The 22111-nt window shown below is 62.0% G+C and overlaps 1 protein-coding gene across 3 annotated transcripts in view; it reads left to right on the top strand.

Annotated features, from left to right (window-relative positions):
* The window catches only part of FAM222A (family with sequence similarity 222 member A), a 50631-nt gene extending 32287 nt beyond the window's left edge, over nucleotides 1-18344 (top strand). For all 3 annotated transcript variants that reach the window (XM_084867613.1, XM_084867615.1, XM_084867614.1), the window contains one exon: nucleotides 16089-18344. In XM_084867613.1, coding sequence (XP_084723739.1) covers nucleotides 16089-17314 — 1226 coding nt within the window. In that variant the 3' untranslated portion in view covers nucleotides 17315-18344. The remainder of the gene's footprint in view (nucleotides 1-16088) is intronic.
* Nucleotides 18345-22111: the final 3767 nt, after the last annotated feature.

Raw genomic sequence — 22111 nt, 5'->3', positions numbered from 1 at the left:
TGCCGGAGGCAGCCACTGTTGTCAGCTTCCCGTGTGTGCCTCCGAGAGCTGTGCTGTGCACGTCCCAGCACACGCGTGTGCACATGCATACGTCACACACTGACCTGGCCCTCGCTTTTCCACCCGGTGACACAGCCTGCACGTCAGCAGTCAGAGCGTCCTCATCCCTTTGCCGCTCAAGGACGGTCCCCCATTCCTGACCCGTCGCCTCAGTAGAGCTGGGCCCGGCCGCGGCCCTAAGCGTGCAGCGATGAAGAATGCGTGTGGGCCCCGGCGTGTGGCTACAGGACACATTTCCGGAAGTGGGGGTGCTGGGTCAGAGGCGTGTGCGTTTGTGACGTGGCTGCCTGTCTCCTCTGTGTGTTTCTGTGGCCCGTCTTCCCAGTCAGGTTGTCCTGTTGTCGTTGCTGTGGGCCTCTGTCTGTCCTACAAATCGCAGGTGTTTTCCCCGATCTGTCATCTGCCTGTGATTCTACCAGGAGGAATTTTCCTCGCGGAGTGAAATTTGTCGTCCTTTCCTCTATTCCCACGGCCTTTGGATGTTGTCTCAGACTTAGAACGTCCTTCTGTGTGTGACATTGGAGGGTCTCTGTCCTGAAAGCCGCTCCCCCTGGGTTTCTTCTAGTATTTTTACGGTTTGATTTTTTAAATGTATGACGTCTGATTGTTTCGTCATTCCTCTGGCGGAAAGTCCGAGATGCGGATCCAAAGTGACTCGGCGTCGGGGCAGCACTACTTTAATTACTGCAGTGTTATCAGCCATTTCCAATGTTTTACCGTCTCTGCTGGGATGTAATTCACATACCGCACCCTCCCCCCACCTGCAGTGCACACAGTAGGGGTTTTAGGATGTTTCAGTCCATGTTAGAGCGTTTTGTCACTTCTACAAGAAACCCCGTCTTGACCAGGAGCAGCCACTGCCTGCCCCTCCGCCCTCCCTTCTCTGTAGCCCCCGCTCCGGGCCTTCACCGGAGGGAATCTGCGGTGGCGGCCGCTGGGGACCGCTTCCTTCGCTGAGCGGAACGTGTGAGGGGCAGCCGTGGCGTGGCCGGAGTGTAGGGCACGCTCACCTGCTGATGCCATTCCTCGTTACTCCCCCCCTCCCCCCGGGACTTCCGGGCTGTTTGTTCCCTGTGTTTATTTCTGTCTGAGCCACGGAGTCAGGTTATCTAGGCGAGAACAACGGTCCCGTCTGTGTTCTTCCTGGGACTGCGGTGCACGTGGAAATCAGTGCAGGCAGAGATGGCGGCGTCTCTCCCTCCAGGGCAGGGCCTGTCCCTTTCCGTGTGTTCCCACTCCTGGGCGCCCCTCAGGCATATGATTTAATATTTGCTTCCTTTAGATCCCACACATTCTTTTAGTTTATTTCTGGACAGGTAATCTTTTTTGTCGAGTCTTTTCTTTCAAAAATAGAGGTTGTTTGTATAAAAGCTGTTGACTCTTTGTAATTTAGTCTCAGTTTTTCCAGTGATACTATTGTATCACTTGCAAATGATACTTTTACTTCCTACTTCGGAAATTTTATTCTTTAATTTCTTTGTCTTGTATAGTAGGGTTGGCTACTGACCCTGGAACAATGAAAAATAGAAATGGTCAAACACGTTCTTGCTTAGTCCCATTTCTCATTAAAAAATGAGAAGCTGCCGAAACCCGTGTGGCTCAGTGGATAGTGTCGGCCTGCGTACTGAGAGGTCCCAGTTTCGATTCCGGTCTAGGGCATGTACATTGGTTGCGGGCACATCCCCAGAAGGGGGTGTGCAGGAGGCAGCTGGTCAGTGTTCCTCTCTCATCGATGTTTCTAGCTCTCTATCCTTTTCTTTTTCTCTCTGTAAAAAAATCAATGAAATATATTTTTAAAAATGAGATGTGACATAATCACAAATCCAGGAAATAATATTTGAAAAAGAAAAATGAGAAGCTTCTGCCAAAACTGGTTTGGCTCAGTGTTGGCCTGCGGACTGAAAGGTCCCACGTTCGATTCCGATCAAGGGCATGTACTTTGGTTGCAGGCACATCCCCAGTAGGGGGTGTGCAAGAGGCAGCTGATCGATGATTCCCTCTCATCGATGTTTCTAACTCTCTATTTCTCTCTCTTCCTCTCTGTAAAAAATCAATAAAATACTTTTTTTTTTTTTTTAAATGAGAAGCTTCTAAGATTTCTCCACTCACACAATGCTGGATTGGGGCAGATACCATGTTCAATATGTGTCCATCTATTCTTGTTTTATTAAGAATGCTAAAAGTCAAGAATGGAAGTTGAAGTTTGCCAAATTTATGAAGATGATCACATGGGTATTTCCTGTGATCAATATGTATATGTATAACGATATAGATTTCTTCATATCAAGCCATCCTTGCATTCTAGTTGAATACCACTTGCCTATGGTGCATATTTCTTTTTAATATTCTACTCAGAGCTTGGACTAGCTCTCTTGCTTAGGAGTTTCCCTCAGTGTCATCAGTGAGAGTGGTCTTCAGTTCGAGCAGTTTGGGTTGGGCTTTGCTGTCAGTGTTACACTTGTTCGTAAAGAGAATGAAGGCTTCCCTCTTTCTCTAGCTTTGTAGCAGTCCAACTAGAAATGGATGCTCTGTCCTTAGCAGATCGGCTGCTCTCCCATTACACAGTCTTGGCTCATGCATTTATTTTGGGTGGGTGGATAGCTCTTTGGTAATGTTCTCTGGTTCTTCTGTAATAATTTATGTTTTAATTGTTCTGCTTATTGAATGAGTTTGATAAATTATATTCCTCTAGAAAGTATTCGTTTTACCCAGGTTTTCAAATTTATTTGCATGAAGCTGGACAAAATAATTTACAATTCCTTTAAAACGATTAACTCACCCTTATCTCTTAAAGTTGTGTATTTTGTGCCCTTTTTCTTTCTTTTCTTTTTTCTGATTAGGTTAGTTAGCAAATGAGGTTATTTGCCTCCTTGTCCCAAAGAGCCATATTTAGGATTTATTAGTAATCACCCCTTTCTGGTTTCCAATTCATCTTTATTAAAATCTTCCTACTTTCCTTGTTTTTAATTTATTTAGAAGCTTAAATCTTTATACTGATAACAAGGAAAAATTAAGGCTCTGGATGCTCTGCACACTGCTTTAGCTACCGTCTATTGGTTCTAATGTGTAGTCTTTGCTCCAGGTATTTTATAATTTGGGTTTGATTTCTTCTTTGACCTGAGGCTCAGTTGAGTTCCATTTTTCCACCCAGATAGTAGGTGCTTTTGTGTTTTGTTTTTTCTGTTTTATTGCATTACTAGAGCCCTCGCAGTCGGGGACTCCTTGGGGGAAGTCCACCTGCCGACTTCGGCCCGCTCCCCAGGGGATTGGGCCTAAGCTGGCAGTCAGATATCCCTCCGGCAGCCCGGGAGACCCCAGGAGATGTCCACCTGCTGGCTTAGGCCCGCTCCGCTTGGGCCTGTTCCTTGTCGGACATCCCTAGCACTGCCGAGGAGGCAGGATGGAGTCCCGCCACCACCACTGCGCTCACAGCCGTCAGCCCAGCTTGTGGCTGAGCAGAGCTCCCCCTGTGGGAGCACACGGACCACCAGGGGGAGCTCCTGCATTGAGCATCTGCCCCCTGGTGGTCAGTGCGCATCATAACAATCAGTCATTCCTGGTTGTTCCACCGTTAGGGTCAGTTTGCATATTACCCTTTTATTATATAGGATTATCATATAGGATGATCAAAGTTTTCTTTGCAGTATACTCTAGGGTCATTTTTTTTGTGAGTTTTTACACTTTATGGGGAAAAGAAGATGTGGTCTGTTCTCAGGATTCAGAGTCTGGTGTGTACCAATTATATCCACCCCATTACTTATGTTAGTAAGGTCTTCGGTGCCCTTAGTTACTGTCACGGAGAGAGAAATGAATTAGATGCCCACCGCTAATGTGTTCCAGTCTGTTTCTCCTTGTGGCGCCCACAGCTTCGGCCTGATGAATGGCGAGCCGGTGTGATTTAGCACGTGGCTGTTAATACCTTAAACCTTCACAGGGACTTGCGTCTTCCTTTACTGTGTGTAATGCCTTGGGGGCAGGTCCAGTTCCATCTGTTCAGAGAGCAGCCTCTGCTCTTTTCATTCACGTTTTTCTTGAAACCGTGGCCGGTCCTTTTATTTCAGCCTTTCTGAATTACTTCGCTTAGCTGTGACTCATACACTACAGAGTTGGATTACGCTTTGTGTGGGATTCCATCTGAACGCCTTTAACATTTTTTGGGAGCTTAGCCCATTTACATGTATTTTGGTCTGACAGATACCTCGTCGTAGTTCGTTTTGTGCTGTGCTGTCATTCCTCTCAGAAGTCTCTCCCTGGGTGACCTGTGTGCCCGGCTCTATCCTGGGCCCCCAGAGTCACGGGGAAGGCTGTTTCTGTCCTGGCGGTGTAACTTCAAATGACACCCTGACTTTCCATTTCTCTGGAACAGTATCTATTACTTTCCCTAAGGTGAATAAAATGTTGAAATTAATGTGCAGTCGATGCTTGAACAACACAGGTTTGAAGTACATTGATCCACTTACATGTGGATTTTTTTAAAAAAATAAATACGTACAGGCCAAAACCGGTTTGTCTCAGTGGATAGAGCGTCGGTCTGCGGACTGAAGGGTCCCAGGTTCGATTCCAGTCAAGGGCATGTACCTTGGTTGCGGGCACATCCCCAGTAGGGGGTGTGCAAGAGGCAGCTGATCGATGATTCCCTCTCATCGATGTTTCTAACTCTCTATCCATCTCTCTTCCTCTCTGTGAAAAATCAATAAAATATATTTTTTTAAAAATAAAATTAAATAAATAAATATGTACAGTCCCGTAAATGTATTTTCTCATCCTTATGATTTCCTTAGTAACATGTTCTTTCTCTAGCTTGCTTTGTTGTGAGAATACAATATGGAATGTATATAACATACAAAATACATATCAATCAACTATTTATATTATCGGTAAGGCTTCTGGCCAGCAGCCGGCTATTGATAGTTAGGTTTTGGGGGAGTCAACAGTTTTATGAGGATTTTTGACTGTGTTGTTCAAGGGTCAACTGTGTTTTCTTCTCCCTTCTATCTTTCACCCTCCATTACCTGACGGCACGTTAAGTGATGGCCTCTGACCCAGCCGTTGACCAAGCGGCCCCTGTGTGCTTACACGCCTGTCCCTTCTGTCACAAGGGGCGCCATTCCTCGTTCCTGAGCTTGTGACGTTAGCATCTGCCACAGCACCACAGCCGCTCAGCCTGCCTCGGGGGAAGCAGGTCCGGGCTCACGACCGGCCCCTCTGCCTCAGTCTCCCTTCCCCAAAGCCGGCCCTTGAGCCCACGGCCTCGGGCCTCGCGCACGGCACTCCCGGAGCCCCGGCCTGCGGGGCGGCCCGTCTGCCGCCTTCCTGCTCCGGGGAGGGTCTCTGCGGCCTGCGCTGAACGCTGCCCTGGAGCAGCTGAGCCTGACTTTCCTCCTTCAGCCTCACTGTGACCGCTGCCTCTCTCACACCGTCCTTCCCCGGCCCGGCCCCGGGACGGATGCACATCTGGTTCCGGGCACAGGCCGCGCCCTCTGACAGGCAGATCCTCCCTCCCCCTCGGGGCCAGGCCAGCAGCCGGCTGTCTCTGCCCGTCTCCCTCCGCACCTCCTCTGAGGGAGCCTTTCTAAGTCCTCATTCCGTTCGCTGCCTTTCCTTCCTGCCGTGCCTTTTGCTTCAGCATTGAGGCTTCCTTCTGCTCCTGCGGACCGCTCTGTGGCTCTGCTTCTCAGACGCGGCTGTTCCTGCATTTCCCTCCACAGTGAACATTCCGCCTAATCGCTCTCTCCCGACGGGAAGTGCTGTGCCCGCCACTGCCTCACTGACCCGCCGCCTCTCCTCGCTCTTCTGTGTGTTCTCACCAGGCCCTGTGCTGCCCTCCGATGAGCTGTCTCCGGAGGAGGGGTCCCCCCAGCCCAGCGCCCCCCAGCCCGGGGTCCCCCCAGCCCCGGGTCCCCCCAGCCCAGCGCCCCCCAGCCCGGGGTCCCCCCAGCCCGGGGTCCCCCCAGCCCAGCGCCCCCCAGCCCGGGGTCCCCCAGCCCAGCGCCACCTCAGCCCAGCGCCCCCAGCCCAGCGCCCCCCAGCGGCCTCAGACAAGCAGGTCCCGCCTGTGCGGTGACTGTGGTCTCAGCGTTCTCCTTTGCTCTCTGGAACCCCGTGGGCAGCTCTGCCAGCGGACGCACCCCTAGTTTTACTGCTGCAAAGACGGGGTGCAGGTTCTGGACGCCAGGGCACCCCTCACGTTTGGGAAGTGCGGTGCTGGCTCTGAAATCTCCGGCCTCGGCACTTCCCCCGCTTCCTCCCTGGGACCTCCACCGGGCTTCCTCCTCTGCTGTTGTTGGTTTGCTCAGGGGGTAGCTGTCTCCTGGTCAGTGTCGGAATTGGTGTTCTCCCTCAGGAAGAGAGGGGTCCCTCTGGCGGCGTGCTGTCAGGAATAGGGGTGTAGAGAACTAGCTGCCTCACCAAACAGAACAATGGCAGGTAACCTGGGGGCCTTCAGCTCCAGGAAATGTGTTTTCCACGCACGCACACATGCATGCCCCCACGCCTCCCGCTGTTCACAAAGGGCAGAGGTTCCAGGGGTTGAGGATTAACAACCTCACACAGTTCGCTCCTGTGGCCTCCAGGGGGCGCAGCCATGGCCGGTTATGAAGTTAAGTCCTTCACAGCCCAGAGCGCTGTCCATGCACCCGGTCCCCAGCACAGCACTCACAGTAAACACAGCTCCTCCCCAGCACAGCAGTGTCCGCAGCTTCTCAGGCGCCTGCAGCCCTGGCCCGGCAATAAATATTTTTTACATAAACATCCTCACCCTGTGCTTCCAGCTCCTGCCAGTTTCCTCCCCAAAACTCCCCGATCTTCGGATTGCTCCCTGCCTGACCCTCCTCAGAAGGTGCCTCACCCTCTTCACCCTCCTCACCCAGCACAGGCAGAGCAGGAACAGCTGCACCGCCCCCTGTCGGTCAGTGGACACCAAGGCTGTTTGTCCCTTGCTGTGCGGACCGTGTTGTAATGAACACGTGTGTGTGTGTGTGTGTCTGTGTGTGTGTGTCTGTGCAAAAATCACCCCAGAACGGACCTGCGAGCTCACAGGACCTGTGCACTTTGACCCTTGATGCCACTGCCCCGCTGTCAGGGCCTTGCCCTCTGCTGGAGGCAGGGACGGGCATGCTGACCTGGCGGCCTAACAGGGGGCCAGCGGGGGGCCCGCTTCCCCTGCCGTCTCTGCACTTGTCGGCCAGGCACTGACTCAGTCTACGGAGCACACCGGAGGGCGGCAGGGAGGGAGGGCAGCACTGAACCAGGTGCCCTGCGCCAGGCCAGCCGCACAGCGGGCGGGAGGTTCCTGCCCTTCCTCCTGGCAGTCAGGCCCAGGTCTCGGGACTGGGCCAGGTGGGCCAGCGTGTTGGGCCTGGGTTCCTCCTGCTGAAGGCCAGGGGTCAGACCAGATGGACTAAGAGGCCGTCCAGCTCTGACCGCCTGGGTGACAATGTCAGAAGCCCAGGGACGGAGGCCCACCTCCTCCGCGTTCTGTGAAATGGGGGCCAGAGCAGCCTAGCTGCTCAGGCTGCACAGGAACGGCCACCCCAGCGCCCCGAACGTGACGAGCAAACCGGAAATGGCCGCAGCCCCCCGAGGGTCCGAGGCAGGCAGGCAGGCAGAGGAGGGCGGGGCCGGGCGGCTCTGTGGCCAGGAGGGGGGCCCAGGGCCAGTCCCGGGTGGTGGGAGGAAGTGATCTGGGAAGGCAGAAAGGAGAAATGATGTCGGAGGAGGGAAGGTGTCCTCCCACCACCACCACTCCATCTCAGGCCTCAGGTCTTTCTTTCTAATGGTGCGGATCTTTTTTTATTATTTTATTGATTTTTTTACAGAGAGGAAAGGAGAGGGATAGAGAGCTAGAAACATCGATGAGAGAGAAACCTTAATCAGCTGCCTCTTGCACACCCCCTACTGGAGAAGTGCCCGCAACCAAGGAACATGCCCTTGACCGGAATCGAACCTGGGACCTTTCGATCCGCAGGCCGACGCTCTATCCACTGAGCCAAGTCAGTCCTGGCAGGTCTTTACTCCCAGCTGCCGGCGTCCCAGGGTTCTACCCCGGACGGCTGCTCAGGACCCACTAACAAATACTGTACCTTCTCATCACGGTATTGATTCGTAAACTCCGAGTCCTGTCCTGAGCTGCTAGAAGTACAGGCTGTGCAGAGCTTCAGAGAGGCATGTGGGGGCGGGTGATACTCGGGGACTTGCCATCCAAGCAGGGGGGGCTGAGGCCACCGCCAGGACCCTCTGCCACACCTCGTGTGAGCCATGCCGCCTCTGCACCACCGGCTGCGCCCTGTGGGTGAGGGCAGGGTGCCCGCTCTGCCCCCCCCCCAGCCCGCAGGGCACAGGCTCTGAGATCACAGTGGTCCGGGGGTCACATTCTGGCTGTTCCCCATACAGGGCACAGCCAGAATGTGACCCCCGGACCACTGTGATCTCAGAGCCTGTGCCCTGGGCACGGTCTCAGGCAAGTGGGTAACTGGCCATCTCGGGCCTGGTGTGGACTCAAACACTCTGCCCCCGGCCCCCACCCCAGGTGGGGGAGACCCCTTCCCACACCCGAACCCACAGGGGGACTAGAGCCTCCCGGCCCCTCTCCCCGAGCAGCTCCGGAGCGCGCTCTCCCACTGCCCGCCTCGCCGCCCCACAGCGGCCGGACCCCGTGCCCGGCCCTGACAGGCCGCAGCCGCTGCCCGTGAGCGTCCTGCAGGTGCAGCGGCGTCCACTCGCACTAATAAAATACGGAAGAAACAAAGCTATTTAAAACCCCAATAGCATTAAAAACAAACCTCTGGTCAGGCAGCAGATGCAATTATGAAGCCAGGGTGAGGGCAGGCCGGGCCCTGCCGGGGGGGACACCGGGGGAGGACAGGGGAGGGGACAGAGGGCGGAGACGCAGGGCAGGGCCCGTGGCCTCAGCCCCTCCCCACGAACATACAGATGGGCGTTTAGCAAACCAGGCAGGCGGCTCCCTCGTCGCTGCGGCGTCCAGCCACAGCCCGCCTCAGGCCGCCCGCGGGGGGTGACAGAGACCCCGTCACTGCCTCCACCCACCCTGCAGGGTCCTGGCCGCTCAGTAAGGCAGGGAACACAAATTCCAAGTCACACGGATCAGCAAGAAGTAAAACTAGCTGCATGGAAACCCCCAAGAGAATATGAATTCAGCAAGATCGCCAAGATAAGACCCACGTACGCGCTAACCTGTCTTCCTGCACCGTCACATACCCAGCCTTCCCTTCCGACAGGCGTCCTCCCCGCTCTCACCACTCTGCCCCTGAGGGGAAACCGAGGCCAGGAGCTGGGTCCCTTCCCTGAGGCCCCGCTGGTACCTGGGTCCACATCTGGCTCTGATACCCAAGACCCTCGGGCTGCCCCAGGCTAGTGGCAGGGGGGACCACGGGGTGCCCAGCGGGTCGGGGGGGACCAGGGGGTGCCCAGCGGGTCAGGGGGGACCAGGGGGTGCCCAGCGGGTCGGGGGGGACCAGGGGGTGCCCAGCGGGTCGGGGGGGACCAGGGGGTGCCCAGCGGGTCGGGGGGGACCAGGGGGTGCCCAGTCGGTCGGGGGGGACCAGGGGGTGCCCAGTCGGTCGGGGGGGACCAGGGGGTGCCCAGCGGGTCAGGGGGGACCAGGGGGTGCCCAGCGGGTCGAGGGGGACCAGGGGGTGCCCAGAAGGTCGGGGGGGACCAGGGGGTGCCCAGTGGGTCGGGGGTTACCAGGGGGTGCCCAGCGGGTCGGGGGGGACCAGGGGGTGCCCAGCGGGTCGGGGGGGACCAGGGGGTGCCCAGCGGGTCGGGGGGGACCAGGAAGTGTCCAGCGGGTCGTGGGGAACCAAGGGGGTGCCCTGCCCAGCGGGTCGGGGGGGACCAGGACAGTGCCCAGCGGGTCGGGGGGGACCCGCGTTCAGCAGCACAGTAACTGAGGGATGAGGTGCACCCATGGCAGATGCTGGGTTCCCACAGAGAACGGTGTGGGGACCAGGAATTCTGGGCTGGCGTCGGGCCCTGCCTCACCCACCACCTCCACCTGCCCCATGAGCAGGTACCACGGGGCTCACGGTGCAGTCTCCACCCCTTCCCTTACAGCTGGGAGGCCGGGTCCCCTTACCCGCGGCCGGTCACCCACGGCTCCGGGTCATGCTGGGCACAGCCAGCTGCAGCCGCGTCCCGGCTGCTCCCCTCTGGCTCCACAGCAGAGCGCCCCTCCACCCTCCGCCCCTCAGCCTCCCGGAGGCCGGAGCCAGGCCCGCTCCTGTCTGCCTGCGGCAGCATCACCGCTCACCAAAGGGCTGCTTCTTACTGGCTTCCTCCATCGTCAGTGACCTGCCCGCTGACCACCCTGTGGAAGGAAGGCCCTGACAGTAACTTAACGAGTGGTGACCGGCCGCTCCCGCCAGCCTTTCACGTTTCCCACCGAGCTCAGGTGGGGCCGCGGCGGGTGGAGCGGCAGGGTGCCCCGGACACAGGGCGGGCGCCTGGGTTTCTGCCCGCGGAGTCCAGTGACCCTCTGGGAGGCCTTGGAGCAGGGCGTCCATGGGACTCCGCGCCGTCCATGCTCTCCGTCTGCACACCGTCTCACAAGTCAGCTCTGGGCGGCAGGGCACGCCCTCCTGCCCCCTCAGTCCATGCCCAATCTGTCCTCCAGGGGGCAGCAACATCGTGGGAACTTGCATTCTCAGCCCCTGCTTGATACCCTGTTCCTTGAATGTCCAACCTCCTCCTGACACCCAGGGCCCACCTTCAAGGATGCCACAGAGGCTGCAGGAGGGCACGCAGAGGGAGCTGTGGGCGGGAGGAGGGGGCACAGGGAGGAGCTGTGGGCAGGAGAGGAGGGGGCACAGGGAGGGAGCTGTGGGCAGGAGGAGGGGGCACAGGGAGGGAGTTCTGGGCAGGAGGAGGAGGCACAGGGAGGAGCTGTGGGCAGGAGAGGAGCAGGCACAGAGCGTGCAGAGGGAGGGCTGAGCAGGTGGCTGGGCGTGAATGCACCCTGAGCAGCTCTGAGTTCACTCAGACCAGCTCCTGGGAAGGTGGCAGAGAGGCCGGGCACAGAGGCCTGCCTGGCCCAGGACAGCGCTGCCAGGAGGCCAGGAACCCGGCGGGTGTGGGGAGGGAGGCTTTGGAAGGCAGCTCCCTGGCCGCCTCCGGGGGACCTCCCGCGCTAACTCTCCCGGTGCCACAGCCTCTGGCCATTCCACGGCTCCCTGCGCGCTGTCGCATGGTGGCGGGGACACGGCAGTGAGAGAGCAGCCCAGGGAGCCCACGTCGAGGCCGGGGGCGAGGGGGAGGGGGCAGCCCACGCACTCAGATTCAGGGCCTGCGGGACGAAGCCCAGGCCGTGGAACTGGGGGGTCCCCTCGCCATGGGGCCCTGCCTGCCGTCACCCCACGAGCGCTGGCCCCTCTCACCACGGCTTGGAGCCGCCGCGCACAGCTGGCTCTGCTGCACCGGCACTGAGGCCTCTTCCTGTGCCGCTGCATTTGCCAAAACGGGCTGCACCGAGACCCCGAGCACAGGTGGCCGGGCCCGCCTCCGGGGACCAGCCGCGGCCTGCGCTCTGGAGGGAAAGGCTTGTGAGCCGCCAGGGCCCAGGAGCACCTGTGCAGCAGGGCCACGCGGCGGCCAGGTGTGAGGCGGGGACCCCGTGACCTGTGGGCCACCTGCAGCCTCCCTCCCAGGACCCCGAGGAGCGTTGCCAGGCAGGACGGGCTCAGGCGCCAGCTGGCATCGCCAGGTCAGAGCAGGAGCCAGGCCAACAGCCTGCTGCCCGCCTGGCCTCTGAGGGGGCACCTGTCTCTCTGAGTCTCAAGGCTGGTTAAGGTCGTCCTCCTCTTTGGCTCAGTGGACAGGACGTCGGTCTGCACACCAAAGGGTTGTGAGTTCAATTCCGGTCAAGGGCATGGACCTCGGTCACAGGCTCCTCCTGGTCAGGGCACATGTGGGAGGCAACCAGTCGATGTGTCTCTCCGCCTCTTCCCTCTGACAACCAATGGGAAAGGCCCTCAGGGGAGGATTGACAGCCACCCCAGATGTGCTGTGGAAGGAGAGGGAGAGCTTCTGGAGTCTTCTGCTCCCGCGGGGGCCGCCTTGGTGCCGAGGGAGAGGCGGCAGACGTGGGAGGAGAGGACTCGGGAAGCAGACCAGGTCCAAACCCCGGCTCTGCCCCTGCCAGCGGTGCGGTCCCGGGTCTGAGCTTCCATCCCCTCCTCCGTGAGGCGAGGGCGTGTTCGTTACTATTGCTGGGCAGCAATGAACGACGGGGCAGGGCTCCCACGGCTTCTGTGCGCCGGGAGCCCCGGAGTGGCTTAGCTGGGAGCTCTGCTTCTCCTCTCACTCGTCAGAGGCCGGCCGGAGCTGCGCTCATCCGAAAGCGTGACAGGGGCTGGAGGGCCACTCCCAGGGAGGCTGCCAGGCGGTGCAGGAGGCCTCCCCATGGGCTGCTCCCGCGGCCTCCTGGCCTCCGGCGGCAGCTGCGTCCCCCAGAGGGAGTGACCCGAGAGAGAATGGGCCAGAGGAGGCCGAGTGCTTTAAGCCCCGCCCCAGGCCCACACTCCTTCCCTTGGGGGTGTAGAGGTCGGCGCATTCGGAGTAGGACGGGACCATAAAGGACATGGGGATCTTGGAGACCGCCTTCCCAGTGCCACAGCTTGTCTGCTTGCTCCTCTGTGGAATGGGGCCCTCCCACCTTAGAGCTGTCAGTGCTCCAGACAAGAGGGGCCCAGAAGAGCGGGGCCCAGCCTGTGCCTCCCGCTCCCCCAAGGGCAGCCTCCGCTGAGCCCCCACCTTCGGTCCAGGAAGAGCCAGCGGGACCAGCCCCCCGAGGAGCCTACGGGGCCCTCCTTCCAATGAGCGGAGCTGGAACGGCACTGCTTCCCCGCCCCTTCCGCTTAAGGTTTAAACACCTAATTTATTCCATCCATTAGATAGATTTTGTAGATTTAATCATTTTCACAGTTGGTGGCTCATTGGATACTCAAGATAAACTCCGAATGGAAGTATAATGGTGAGGACAAATGAGTTTTCACACCACAATGGCAGAAACTTGCTTGGGCAGAGAGTTTAAGAGGCACAAAAATACATACAGATATAATTTTTCCCCGGCAGCTGCTTTTGCTGACTATAGTAGGTTACCACAGTTAATTTCACCAGTTTTGTTCATCTGTAAAATTGCATAAAAGTGACATTTTTGTGCTCATTATAGCAACTGCTGATTTATGGCTGGAAAGCGAGGAGCTGGCCCCTTTCCGCGGGCCCCTCCGAGCGGTGCTAAGTGCCCATGAAATTGCTTGTATAATGTAGTTTAAGTCCAACCCCAGAGTAGATCCCCGCCGGCCAAGTGACATTTCCATTCTCCACACCGAGCTGACTTTAGGCACTTAGGTGGGGCTGCCCCTGGGGTCCGGACGGGGCCCCTGGCCACTCCGCCTGTCTGGCCGGGTCAGGCCCGAGGTACAAGCACACTGCTCCAGCCTCCTCTGGCCCCGCCCACCTCTCCCCTTCCTACTGCCTGGCCCTCCTCTCCCCTCCCTGCTGCCCGCCTCTCCCCTCCTCTCCCATCCCCTCCCCTCCCTGCTGCCCGCCTCTCCCCTCCCTGCTGCCCGCTTCTCCCCTCCTCTCCCATCCCCTCCCCTCCCTGCTGCCCGCCTCTCCCCTCCCCTCTCCTTCCCTCCCCTCCCTGCTGCCCGCCTCTCCTCTCCCTGCTGCCCGCTCTCTCCCTGCTGCCGGCTTCTCCCCTCCCCTCCCCTCCCCTCCCCTCCCTGCTGCCCCGCCCAGCAGGCCCCATCCTTGCACCGGGAAGGGGGGGGGGGGGAGCTGGCAGACTGGATGGTCTTTCTAACGTGCTGCCCGCCCTGCACTCCCTGCTGACCCTCCCTGGCTGCCGGGGCCGGGCCAGCCTCTCCCCGCACTGCTGGCCCTCGGGCCCTGACAGTCTCTGTGGGGGCTGTGCTGTGCATCGCGGATGTTCAGCAGCCCCTCTCCCACCAGATACCAGCAGCACCCCCTCGAGGTGTGACATGGAGTGCAGCTCTGGACCTCAGCAGCGAGCCCTGGGCAGGACGCTGTGAGAGCCGCTGCCCTCGGCGAGAAGGCCCTCTCCGTGCGGTTCAGCCCGAGCACGGCCTCTGCACACGGCTCTGGGCCTCTGCACGCGGCTCTGGCTGCTGCCTCCGAATTACTGACAGTTCCCACCGGCACCTCCCTCCCTCGAACCCCTTTCACCACGGCCTGAACTGGGTGCCCTTTCTTCCAAAAGTCATCTCTGGCCCTAACCGGTTTAGCTCAGTGGATAGAGCGTCGGTCTGCGGACTAAAGGGTCCTGGGTTCTATTCCGGTCAAGGCATGTACCTTGGTTGTGGGCACATCCCCAGTGGGGGGTGTGCAGGAGGCAGCTGATCAATGTTTTTCTCTCATCGATGTTTCTAGCTCCCTTCCTCTCTGTAAAAAAAAACACATATTTTATATATATATATATATATATATATATATATATATTTTTTTTTTTTTTTTTTTTTTTAAGGCAGTTCTGGAGCCCAGCTGGGTTGGCTCCCCAGCACCCCCACTGCCGGCTTCCCACCAGAGCATGCGTTTGCCCACATTGGCTGTGGGCCCGGAGGGGCCGTGGTGAGGCTTTGGGAGGGCAGCCACAGCGCCAGGCCCGCCTGCGCCAGGCCCGCCCCTCCCTCTCCCGGAAGGCCTGGCGCAGGCCCGGGAGGGAATGACGCAGACGCGGACGGAGAGCACCCGCTTCTGCTAACTCCACTGCCAGCGACTTGTCAAACCTCACAGCCTCTGGGCGGCAGTGTCAGCAGCACCCCCATTTTACAGATGTGGAAACTGAGGTGCCGGGTGGTGAAGGCCCCTCCTGAGTCCCCCTGGAGGTCCTGGGGGCGCGCACAGGACAGGAAGGCAGTTTGCCTCTGAAACCTTGTAGGGTCTCCCCCGTCCCCCAAGGGCCCGGACAAGTCCCCATCTCCCAGCACCTCCTGTGCACCTCCCCAGCTGCTGGGCCTCTTGCTACAACCCAGGTCACCCTGCAGACCTGGCACGATCTTTACTCCATTCCACAGGTGGGAAAACTGAGGCTCAGCTTTGCAAGCGACTTGCACAGGCCACACAGCCCTACAGCCAGGCCAGCCAGCTCCGAAGCCCGGACAGGGTCTTTCCGTCCCCCTGGGGCAGGCCCCTGCCTCAGGCAGGGCCCTGGCAGCACTGAGGAGTGTCTTGGGACGGGAGAGGCTCTGGGTGGGAGAAGGTCGGCCCACTGCGACCTGCCTCCCGGTGGCGGGCCGGTTGTGCCCGCGGCACACACAGCGCAGTTCACAGACACGGCGGCGGCTTCACAGGATGGGGCTGGGCAGCCAGGGCGCTGTCCCTCACGCCTGCTGACTGGACAGGACCCGGGCGCCAGGTGCACGCCCGCAGCGGCCCCCTCCCGCCAGGCCCGCTCACAGACCAATGCCCCGAACCCCCGTTTGCCGGGTGAGGAAAGGGGGAGCAGGCGTGCGCACCCACAGGCTCCGTAACAGTCAGCACCGAGCGCGTGGGCGTGGGGCCGGGCACTCCTGGGCTCTGCCGGCGGCATGCGCCTGGCTGTCTCCTGGGCAAGCTGGGGGCCTTTTCTCCTAAAGCTGAGCATTTGCCTCCCCGTGTCCCAGCGGCTCTGTCACGGGCACGATCCCTACAGAACTCGCTGACCACACAGGCCGGCCCGAGGGCCACCGAGTCAGCCCCGACCTGCGGGCACAATGCCAGTGCCGCCCGCACCACCTCACCGGGAGCACCAGGTGCTGGTCCTCAGTGAGCAGACAGGAGGCCCGCCCACCAGGCGGGTTGGCGACTGAGAGGGGCCAGGCCTTCAGGACACTGGCCACGCCCTACCCCTGGCCCCAGGCATGGTCACAGGAGGAGTCTGACTCCTCCCCTTACACTCCATGGAGCTTACCAGCACAGGGGAAGGAGGGCCGCTGGGCGTGGGGGCGGCTCCAGGCCTCCCATGTCACTGCTCAGTGCTCACTGTTTTCCCCTCTCCTCCGGTCCCCCAGGCGAGACGGCGGCCAGCTCCATGCATTCCTCCCGCTACCCGAGCCCGGCCGAGCTGGACGCCTACGCCGAGAAGGTGGCCAACAGCCCGCTGTCCATCAAGATCTTCCCCACCACCATCCGCGTGCCGCAGCACAAGCACCTGGGCCGCACCGTCAACGGCTACGACACGTGCGGCCAGCGCTACGGCCCCTACCCGCCGCCCGCCGGCTACCAGGGCCTGCTGGCCGTGGTCAAGGCCGCCGTCTCCTCCGCCGCCGCGCCCGCCGCGCCCGTCAAGGGCGTGCTCAAGAGCGCCGAGGGCAAGCGGACCAAGCTGTCGCCGGCCGCCGTGCAGGTGGGCGTGGCGCCCTACCCGGCGCCCAGCACTCTGGGGCCCCTGGCCTACCCCAAGCCCCCCGAGGCGCCCGCCGCCACGGCCGCCGCCGCCATCCCTCTGCCCGGCCGCGGCCTGGCCCTGCCGCCCTCCAACCTGCCCTCCATCCACAGCATCCTCTACCAGCTCAACCAGCAGTGCCAGGCCCCGGGCGCGGCCCCCGCCGCCTGCCAGGCCGTGGCCGTGCCCCAGCCCAGCCCGGCCAAGCACGGCCTGGTGCCCAGCTTCCCCAGCCTGGCCTACTCGGCCGCCGGCCTGCCCGACTGCCGCAGAGGCGCCGAGCTGGGCCCGGGGAGCGCGGCCTTGACCTTGGCCGGAGCCGCCAAGCCGGCGGGGTACGTGGACGGCAGCCTGGACTACCTGCTGTGGCCGCAGAAGCCGCCCCCGCCGCCGCCCCAGCCCCTGCGGGCCTTCAGCGGCAGCGCGGCCGGCAAGTCCCCGGAGGCGTGTGGGGGGCGGGCGTACGAGCGGCCGGGCGGGTCCCCGCTCCCCTGCGGCGTGGGGCTGCCCGGCCTCGCGGTGGGCCAGTACTTCGCGGCGCCCTGGAACAGCATGCTGGTGACGCCCACCAGCGACGGCTACAACCCGGCGGGGGCCGCGGCCGAGCTGGGCCCTGGGGGCGCCCGGGAGCTGGGGGCGCCGCCTGCCGAGGCCCTCCCGGGCCTGCCCAGCAGGGGCGCCTGCGGCTCGGCCGCCCTGAGCAGCAGCCTGCAGTCGCTGGAGTATCTCATCAACGACCTGCGGCCGCCCTGCATCAAGGAGCAGATGCTGGGCAAGGGCTACGAGACCGTGGCGGTGCCCCGGCTGCTCGACCACCAGCACGCCCACATCCGCCTGCCCGTCTACAGATAAGGCCCGCCCGGCGGCGCGGACGGACGGACGGACAGGGCGTGGTGGGAGGCGGGCGAGGACAGCGGCCGAAGCGCAGGGGCCCCGGGTGCCGCCGGGAAGCCGGGCTGGCCGCTCCGGGTCCGCGGAGGTCTGGCAGGTGACCTGGCTCACCGAGGCCCCGCCCCCCGCATCAGCGGCCCCCCAGCACGGGGAGGGCCTGGCAGAGGGCGGGAGAGCCCCACCTTCCGCCGTGTTCCTCTGGCTCTTCGGAGAGGAGCTCGGGCCGGGGCGGGAGCAGGAAGACATGTGGGCTTAGGTCAGGGGGCCCCGTAGCCCCCAGGGGTCAGACAGCCCCCCCACACGCCCCGGGCACCTGGGGAAGCGGCAGAGGAGTCAGCGGTCCCGCAGGGCCCCCCACCAGCCAACCCAGGTGAATGCCACTCATGGGGGCTCCAGGGACCACCGGCCCCCCTCCCCCTCCTTAGGCTCTCCTCCCCTCCCCCCCTCCTTCCCAACACAGAGAAACCCCACCCCACCCCCTTCCCCACCCCGGGCTCCCGCCCCCTCCCTGCTCTCCGGCGCCCCCTGGGGCTGCTGGCACAGCGTGGGCCGCACCGCACAGGGCACCTCGTCTGGGAGACACATCGCCCCCAGATGTGTGTCTGTGAGGGGACCTCCCGGAGCCTGAGGCGGGTGCCCTCCCCATTCGCACAAGGGACTGCCCACCGTCCTCGGGGGCCTCTCCCGGAGCCGGGCGGGAGCTGCTGGTTTTCACTGGGAGACCCTGGGCAGCTCCCTTCCTGCCGGGGCCCCCAGAGCCCCCACACCATCCGGGCGAGGGAGGCGGCAGGGCCCCGGGCCCGCCCCCCGCCCCCGCCGGCCCCTGGCCCCGGAAGCGGTACTGTATCTCTCCAAGGCCTGTCGAGCACTAAGTGCATTTACAAATCTCTGAGAATGTTTTTTATACGGAAATTGACCATTATATTCTACTGTGAGAAGTGCCGTCTGCACTGTATTGTTTTAAAAACGAAGAGGAAGGAGAAAAGGAAAAGGTGGCGTCTGCTGTGGATTGTTCTGCGCTTTCTCCTCCCCCTGGGAGTGGAGCGGGCCTCCCGCAGGCCAGGCCCCTGCCCCTGCCCCCCACCGCCGTGCTGCCCCTGCCCCCAGGCCCCGGCCCCAGGTGGACGCGGTCGGTCGATTGCCTTGTCCGAGTCAGCCACGTGGTCAGGCCCCGGTCCCTCCGCAGAGCAGCCGAGACAGCCCCCCGGGACCGAGGCTCCTCCCGGAACCTACGGAGGGGTCTGGGCGGGGTCCCCTGTCACGAAGTCCCTTCCCGGCTCTCCTCTGTGTCCTACGTGGTCCCAGCTTCCACGGGGACACGTGTGGCTGGGACTGGCCAGCGTGGCTGGGCCATGGCACCTCCCCGGGCAGCCCAGCACACCCGCCCCACGCCCTGGTGCCTGGCGACCCCCCACCCGAGGGCTCAGCCTGTTTCAGCACTTCCTGTGCTGGGCATTTCACAGGCACGAGTCCCACTGGGCCCCACCACCCCTAGAGGAAGACGCAAGCTCGGAGAGGGGAAGTGACCTGCCTGCGGCCACACAGCAGGTCTGCAGAAAGGGGGTTCGGACCGACAGCAAGGGCTCCTCCTCACGTCCATCCTGCCTCGGCCAGCGGCCTGCAGCCGGCATCGGGGCAGGGGGGCCTCCCCTCCTGAGGCTGCACCCCGGCAGCCCCCGGCCCATGGAGCTCCGCTGGGTGCCTGGCCTGTGAGGCCCTGGCAGAGGAGGGGGCAGAGGGAATGCCCAGGCCCCTGAGCCTGGCAGCACGTGGAAATGGAGGCTCCGAGAGGAAGGGGCCACGTTCGGGGGGACCCAGGACCTGAGCTGGGTCAGCCACCCCTGCCCGGGAACGGGGTCCGCAGAGTGCTGGGGTGGGCAGGGCCAGGCCGGGCTGGGCTGGGTAAGGCCGGGGTGGGCTGGGCCGAGCTGAGTAAGTTCTGGCTGGGCAGGGCCGGGTGGAGCCACAGGAGGATAAAGGGATGTATTATAACTGCGGCTGTCGGTGCTTTCTGACCTCACAACACCCCTCCCAGGTGTGAACTAAAACCACCCCCACCACCACCTCCTCCCGTTAGGACACAGAAGGGGGGCACAGCTCTGCTATCAACCTCACACCCCATCAGGCTGCCTCCATCTTCAGACGTGGCCGAAGCCGCTGGGGCCCTCACAGGCCCGGCCCGCAGGAGGCCAGCCCCGGCCTCTGCAGTGAGGCTGCGTCTGATCCTCTGTCCCCTGAGCCGTCCCCTCCAGCCAGCCCAGACGGGATCCCAGGAGAAAAGCAGCCCCAGGGCCACCTCAGCACCCCATGGCCCAGGGTGGCCCACCCACACTGGATCGGGGGGAGGAGGAGGAGGAGAGGACGGACCGCCTCCAGGGCCCTCAGGACTGCAGGTGGGCCGAGGACCCGCTCCCGTCCCGGAAACCCCGTCCTCCGCCGGCACGCAGGGTGGTGGGGGCCCAGGCCCAGCTGGGGTCCCGGCCGTCCTGGCAGAGGCCTGGGTGCTTGGCGGCGGGTTCCTTCTCCCTGGGACGGAGCCAGCTGACCCAAACGGCCCCCAGCACCGCCCGCACCGCCCTCACGCCCTCTGTCCCTCTGAGTACCACCCGGTGAGCGTGCTGCCAGCCGCGGCCAGCAGCCAGTTCCCTCGGGCAGGGGCGCCGCTCAGCGCACAGCAAGTCCTCCCTGAGCCCCGGGTTCTGCAGCTTCCTGCACACCGGTGTCAGGAAGCCACTGTCACAGGCCCTGGTGCAAACGTTCGCTCCTACCGCCTCACCGGCCCTGACCCAGCCGGCAAGTCCCTGACCCGGACCACCCGCGGAGGGCGGCATTGCGCGCGCCTTAACAGGTGCCCGCGGCACGGAGGGCGAGGCCGGAGGACAGTCCAGCTCACAGCCGGGGGGGGGCGGGGGGGGGCAGAGGGCGAGAGGCTGGGGAAGCGCAGGCCTCCGGCTCAGGGCTGAGCTCCCAGCTGCCCTGCTGCGGCCAGAAGTGGCCCAAGGTGGTCATGTGGCTCCAGAATCCGGGTCCGGGCTGCGGGGACTTCCTGCTGAAAGAGCAGAGAGGGACCTGCACCCCGACAGCCCCCAACCCAGCCTCTATCCTCCTCTTCCCCCCCCCCCCCCGTCTCCTCCGCCCCCCTCCGCACACCTGGAGCCGAGCTGGCCACCAGGGCCTGTGGCTAGCACGTGACCTCCCCAATCACCACCAACTGCCCGGCTGAGACCTCGGAGCTGCCAAAGGCACAGGCTTTGGAACCTCCCGGAGGCACCCACACAGGGCACCCCCCTCTGGGCACCTGGTCTTCTTGGCTCCATCCCAGCCTCAGAGCGCTCCCTGCTTCTGGGAGGGGAGCTCAGACCAGGTCGACCCCTGCCTTCAGCGACTGCGCACTCTGCTCCCAGTGGCCGCTGGGATCCCACACGCCACACCCCACACCCCACACGCTGCACTGCGCCTGCGAGTTCGGCTGTCTTAAAGGGCCCAGGCGGTCCCCTGCCCCCCGTCCTGGCTGCTGGAAGATGGAGCCTGGCCAGTGCGGTGGGCAAACCTGGTGCCCACAAGATTTTGTTTCAATCACCACCATCACCAGCTCGCCGGAGAGTGGCAGGAGGAAGAGGAGGCAAAAGCCTGGCCTCCATGTGGCCAGATCACACTGAGCCTCAATGCTCTTTTTATTTTTTATTTTTATTTCAGAGGAAGGGAAAGGGAGAGAGGTAGAGACACCCATGATGAGGAAGAACCATGGACCAGCTGCCTCCTGCACACCCCCTACAAGGGATGGAGCCCACAACCCGGACATGTGCCCTGACCAGGAATCGAACTCGATTCGTGGTTTATCAAAGGGCGTGGTGACGCCTGCCAGGGGCCCCGGGTGACACGGGACCAGGATGACAGGAACGGGTCCTGTGAGGGCCGCCCCCACACCGCCCCTCGCACTGTGGCCGTGCCGCCCTCTGGGCGCGGCCTGCGTCTCTGCTGGGAGTCCCACGTGGGTTCAGCGCGGGAGACAGTGGTCAGTCCCTCAGAGCCTGTCTGTAGGAGATGCCCCGAGCCAGTGCATCTGTCCGCACCCGGGCCCGCCGATGTCCACCTCGGAAGGCTGGTTTCCGAGTCAGACACGTCTGAGAGCTAGATTCAGAGCCTCCTGCCTCCTTGGAGTGGCACCGACAGCCTCCGCAGGGAAGGCTCTGAGAGTCCTGCAGGCAAGACGCCCTCCGCGGTAGCCCGGCATCTCCCGCCTCTGACCTCAGTGTTCGTGTTTCACCTGTAATTTCCCCGGAATAAGCCGGGCTCCGGAGCAAGTCCCTGCTCCTGCCTGGGTCTCAGTTCCCCCCGTTGCACCACGAAGACGCCTAATGAGGTTGCAGCAGAGCAAGGCCTGGAATCCAGCCCTGACCTGGAGTCGGGCCTCAGTGCTGGGGCCACCGCACCCTAAATGGTCTTCATAAACCGGTCAACCTCGGCCCAAAGGGAGGGAAAGACCCCCTGGGAGAGAAAGGGGGCCCTCATTGGAGAAGTGGGAATGAATACCCCTATTTTGAAAAAGAAAAGTGAGGATCAGAGAGGGATGGCAACTTGCCCAAGGGCACACAGCAGCTACCCAGGGGCAGATCTAGGCAGCCTCCTCTGAATTGAGGAGGATTGGGGAGAACAGGAGTGGGGGGTAGTGGGGGGGGGTTGATTCTTACAGCCTCGGGCACACGGAAGGGAAGCCCAGCAGGGGCTCTCGCCCACCGTGGTGCCTGGTTCCAGTGT

This window comes from Pipistrellus hanaki, assembly GCF_964339955.1.
Source record: "Pipistrellus hanaki genome assembly, chromosome: 19".
Classification (NCBI taxonomy): Eukaryota; Metazoa; Chordata; class Mammalia; order Chiroptera; family Vespertilionidae; genus Pipistrellus; species Pipistrellus hanaki.
Note: the sequence above shows the minus strand (reverse complement) of the source record. Positions and strands in the feature narration are given on the sequence as shown.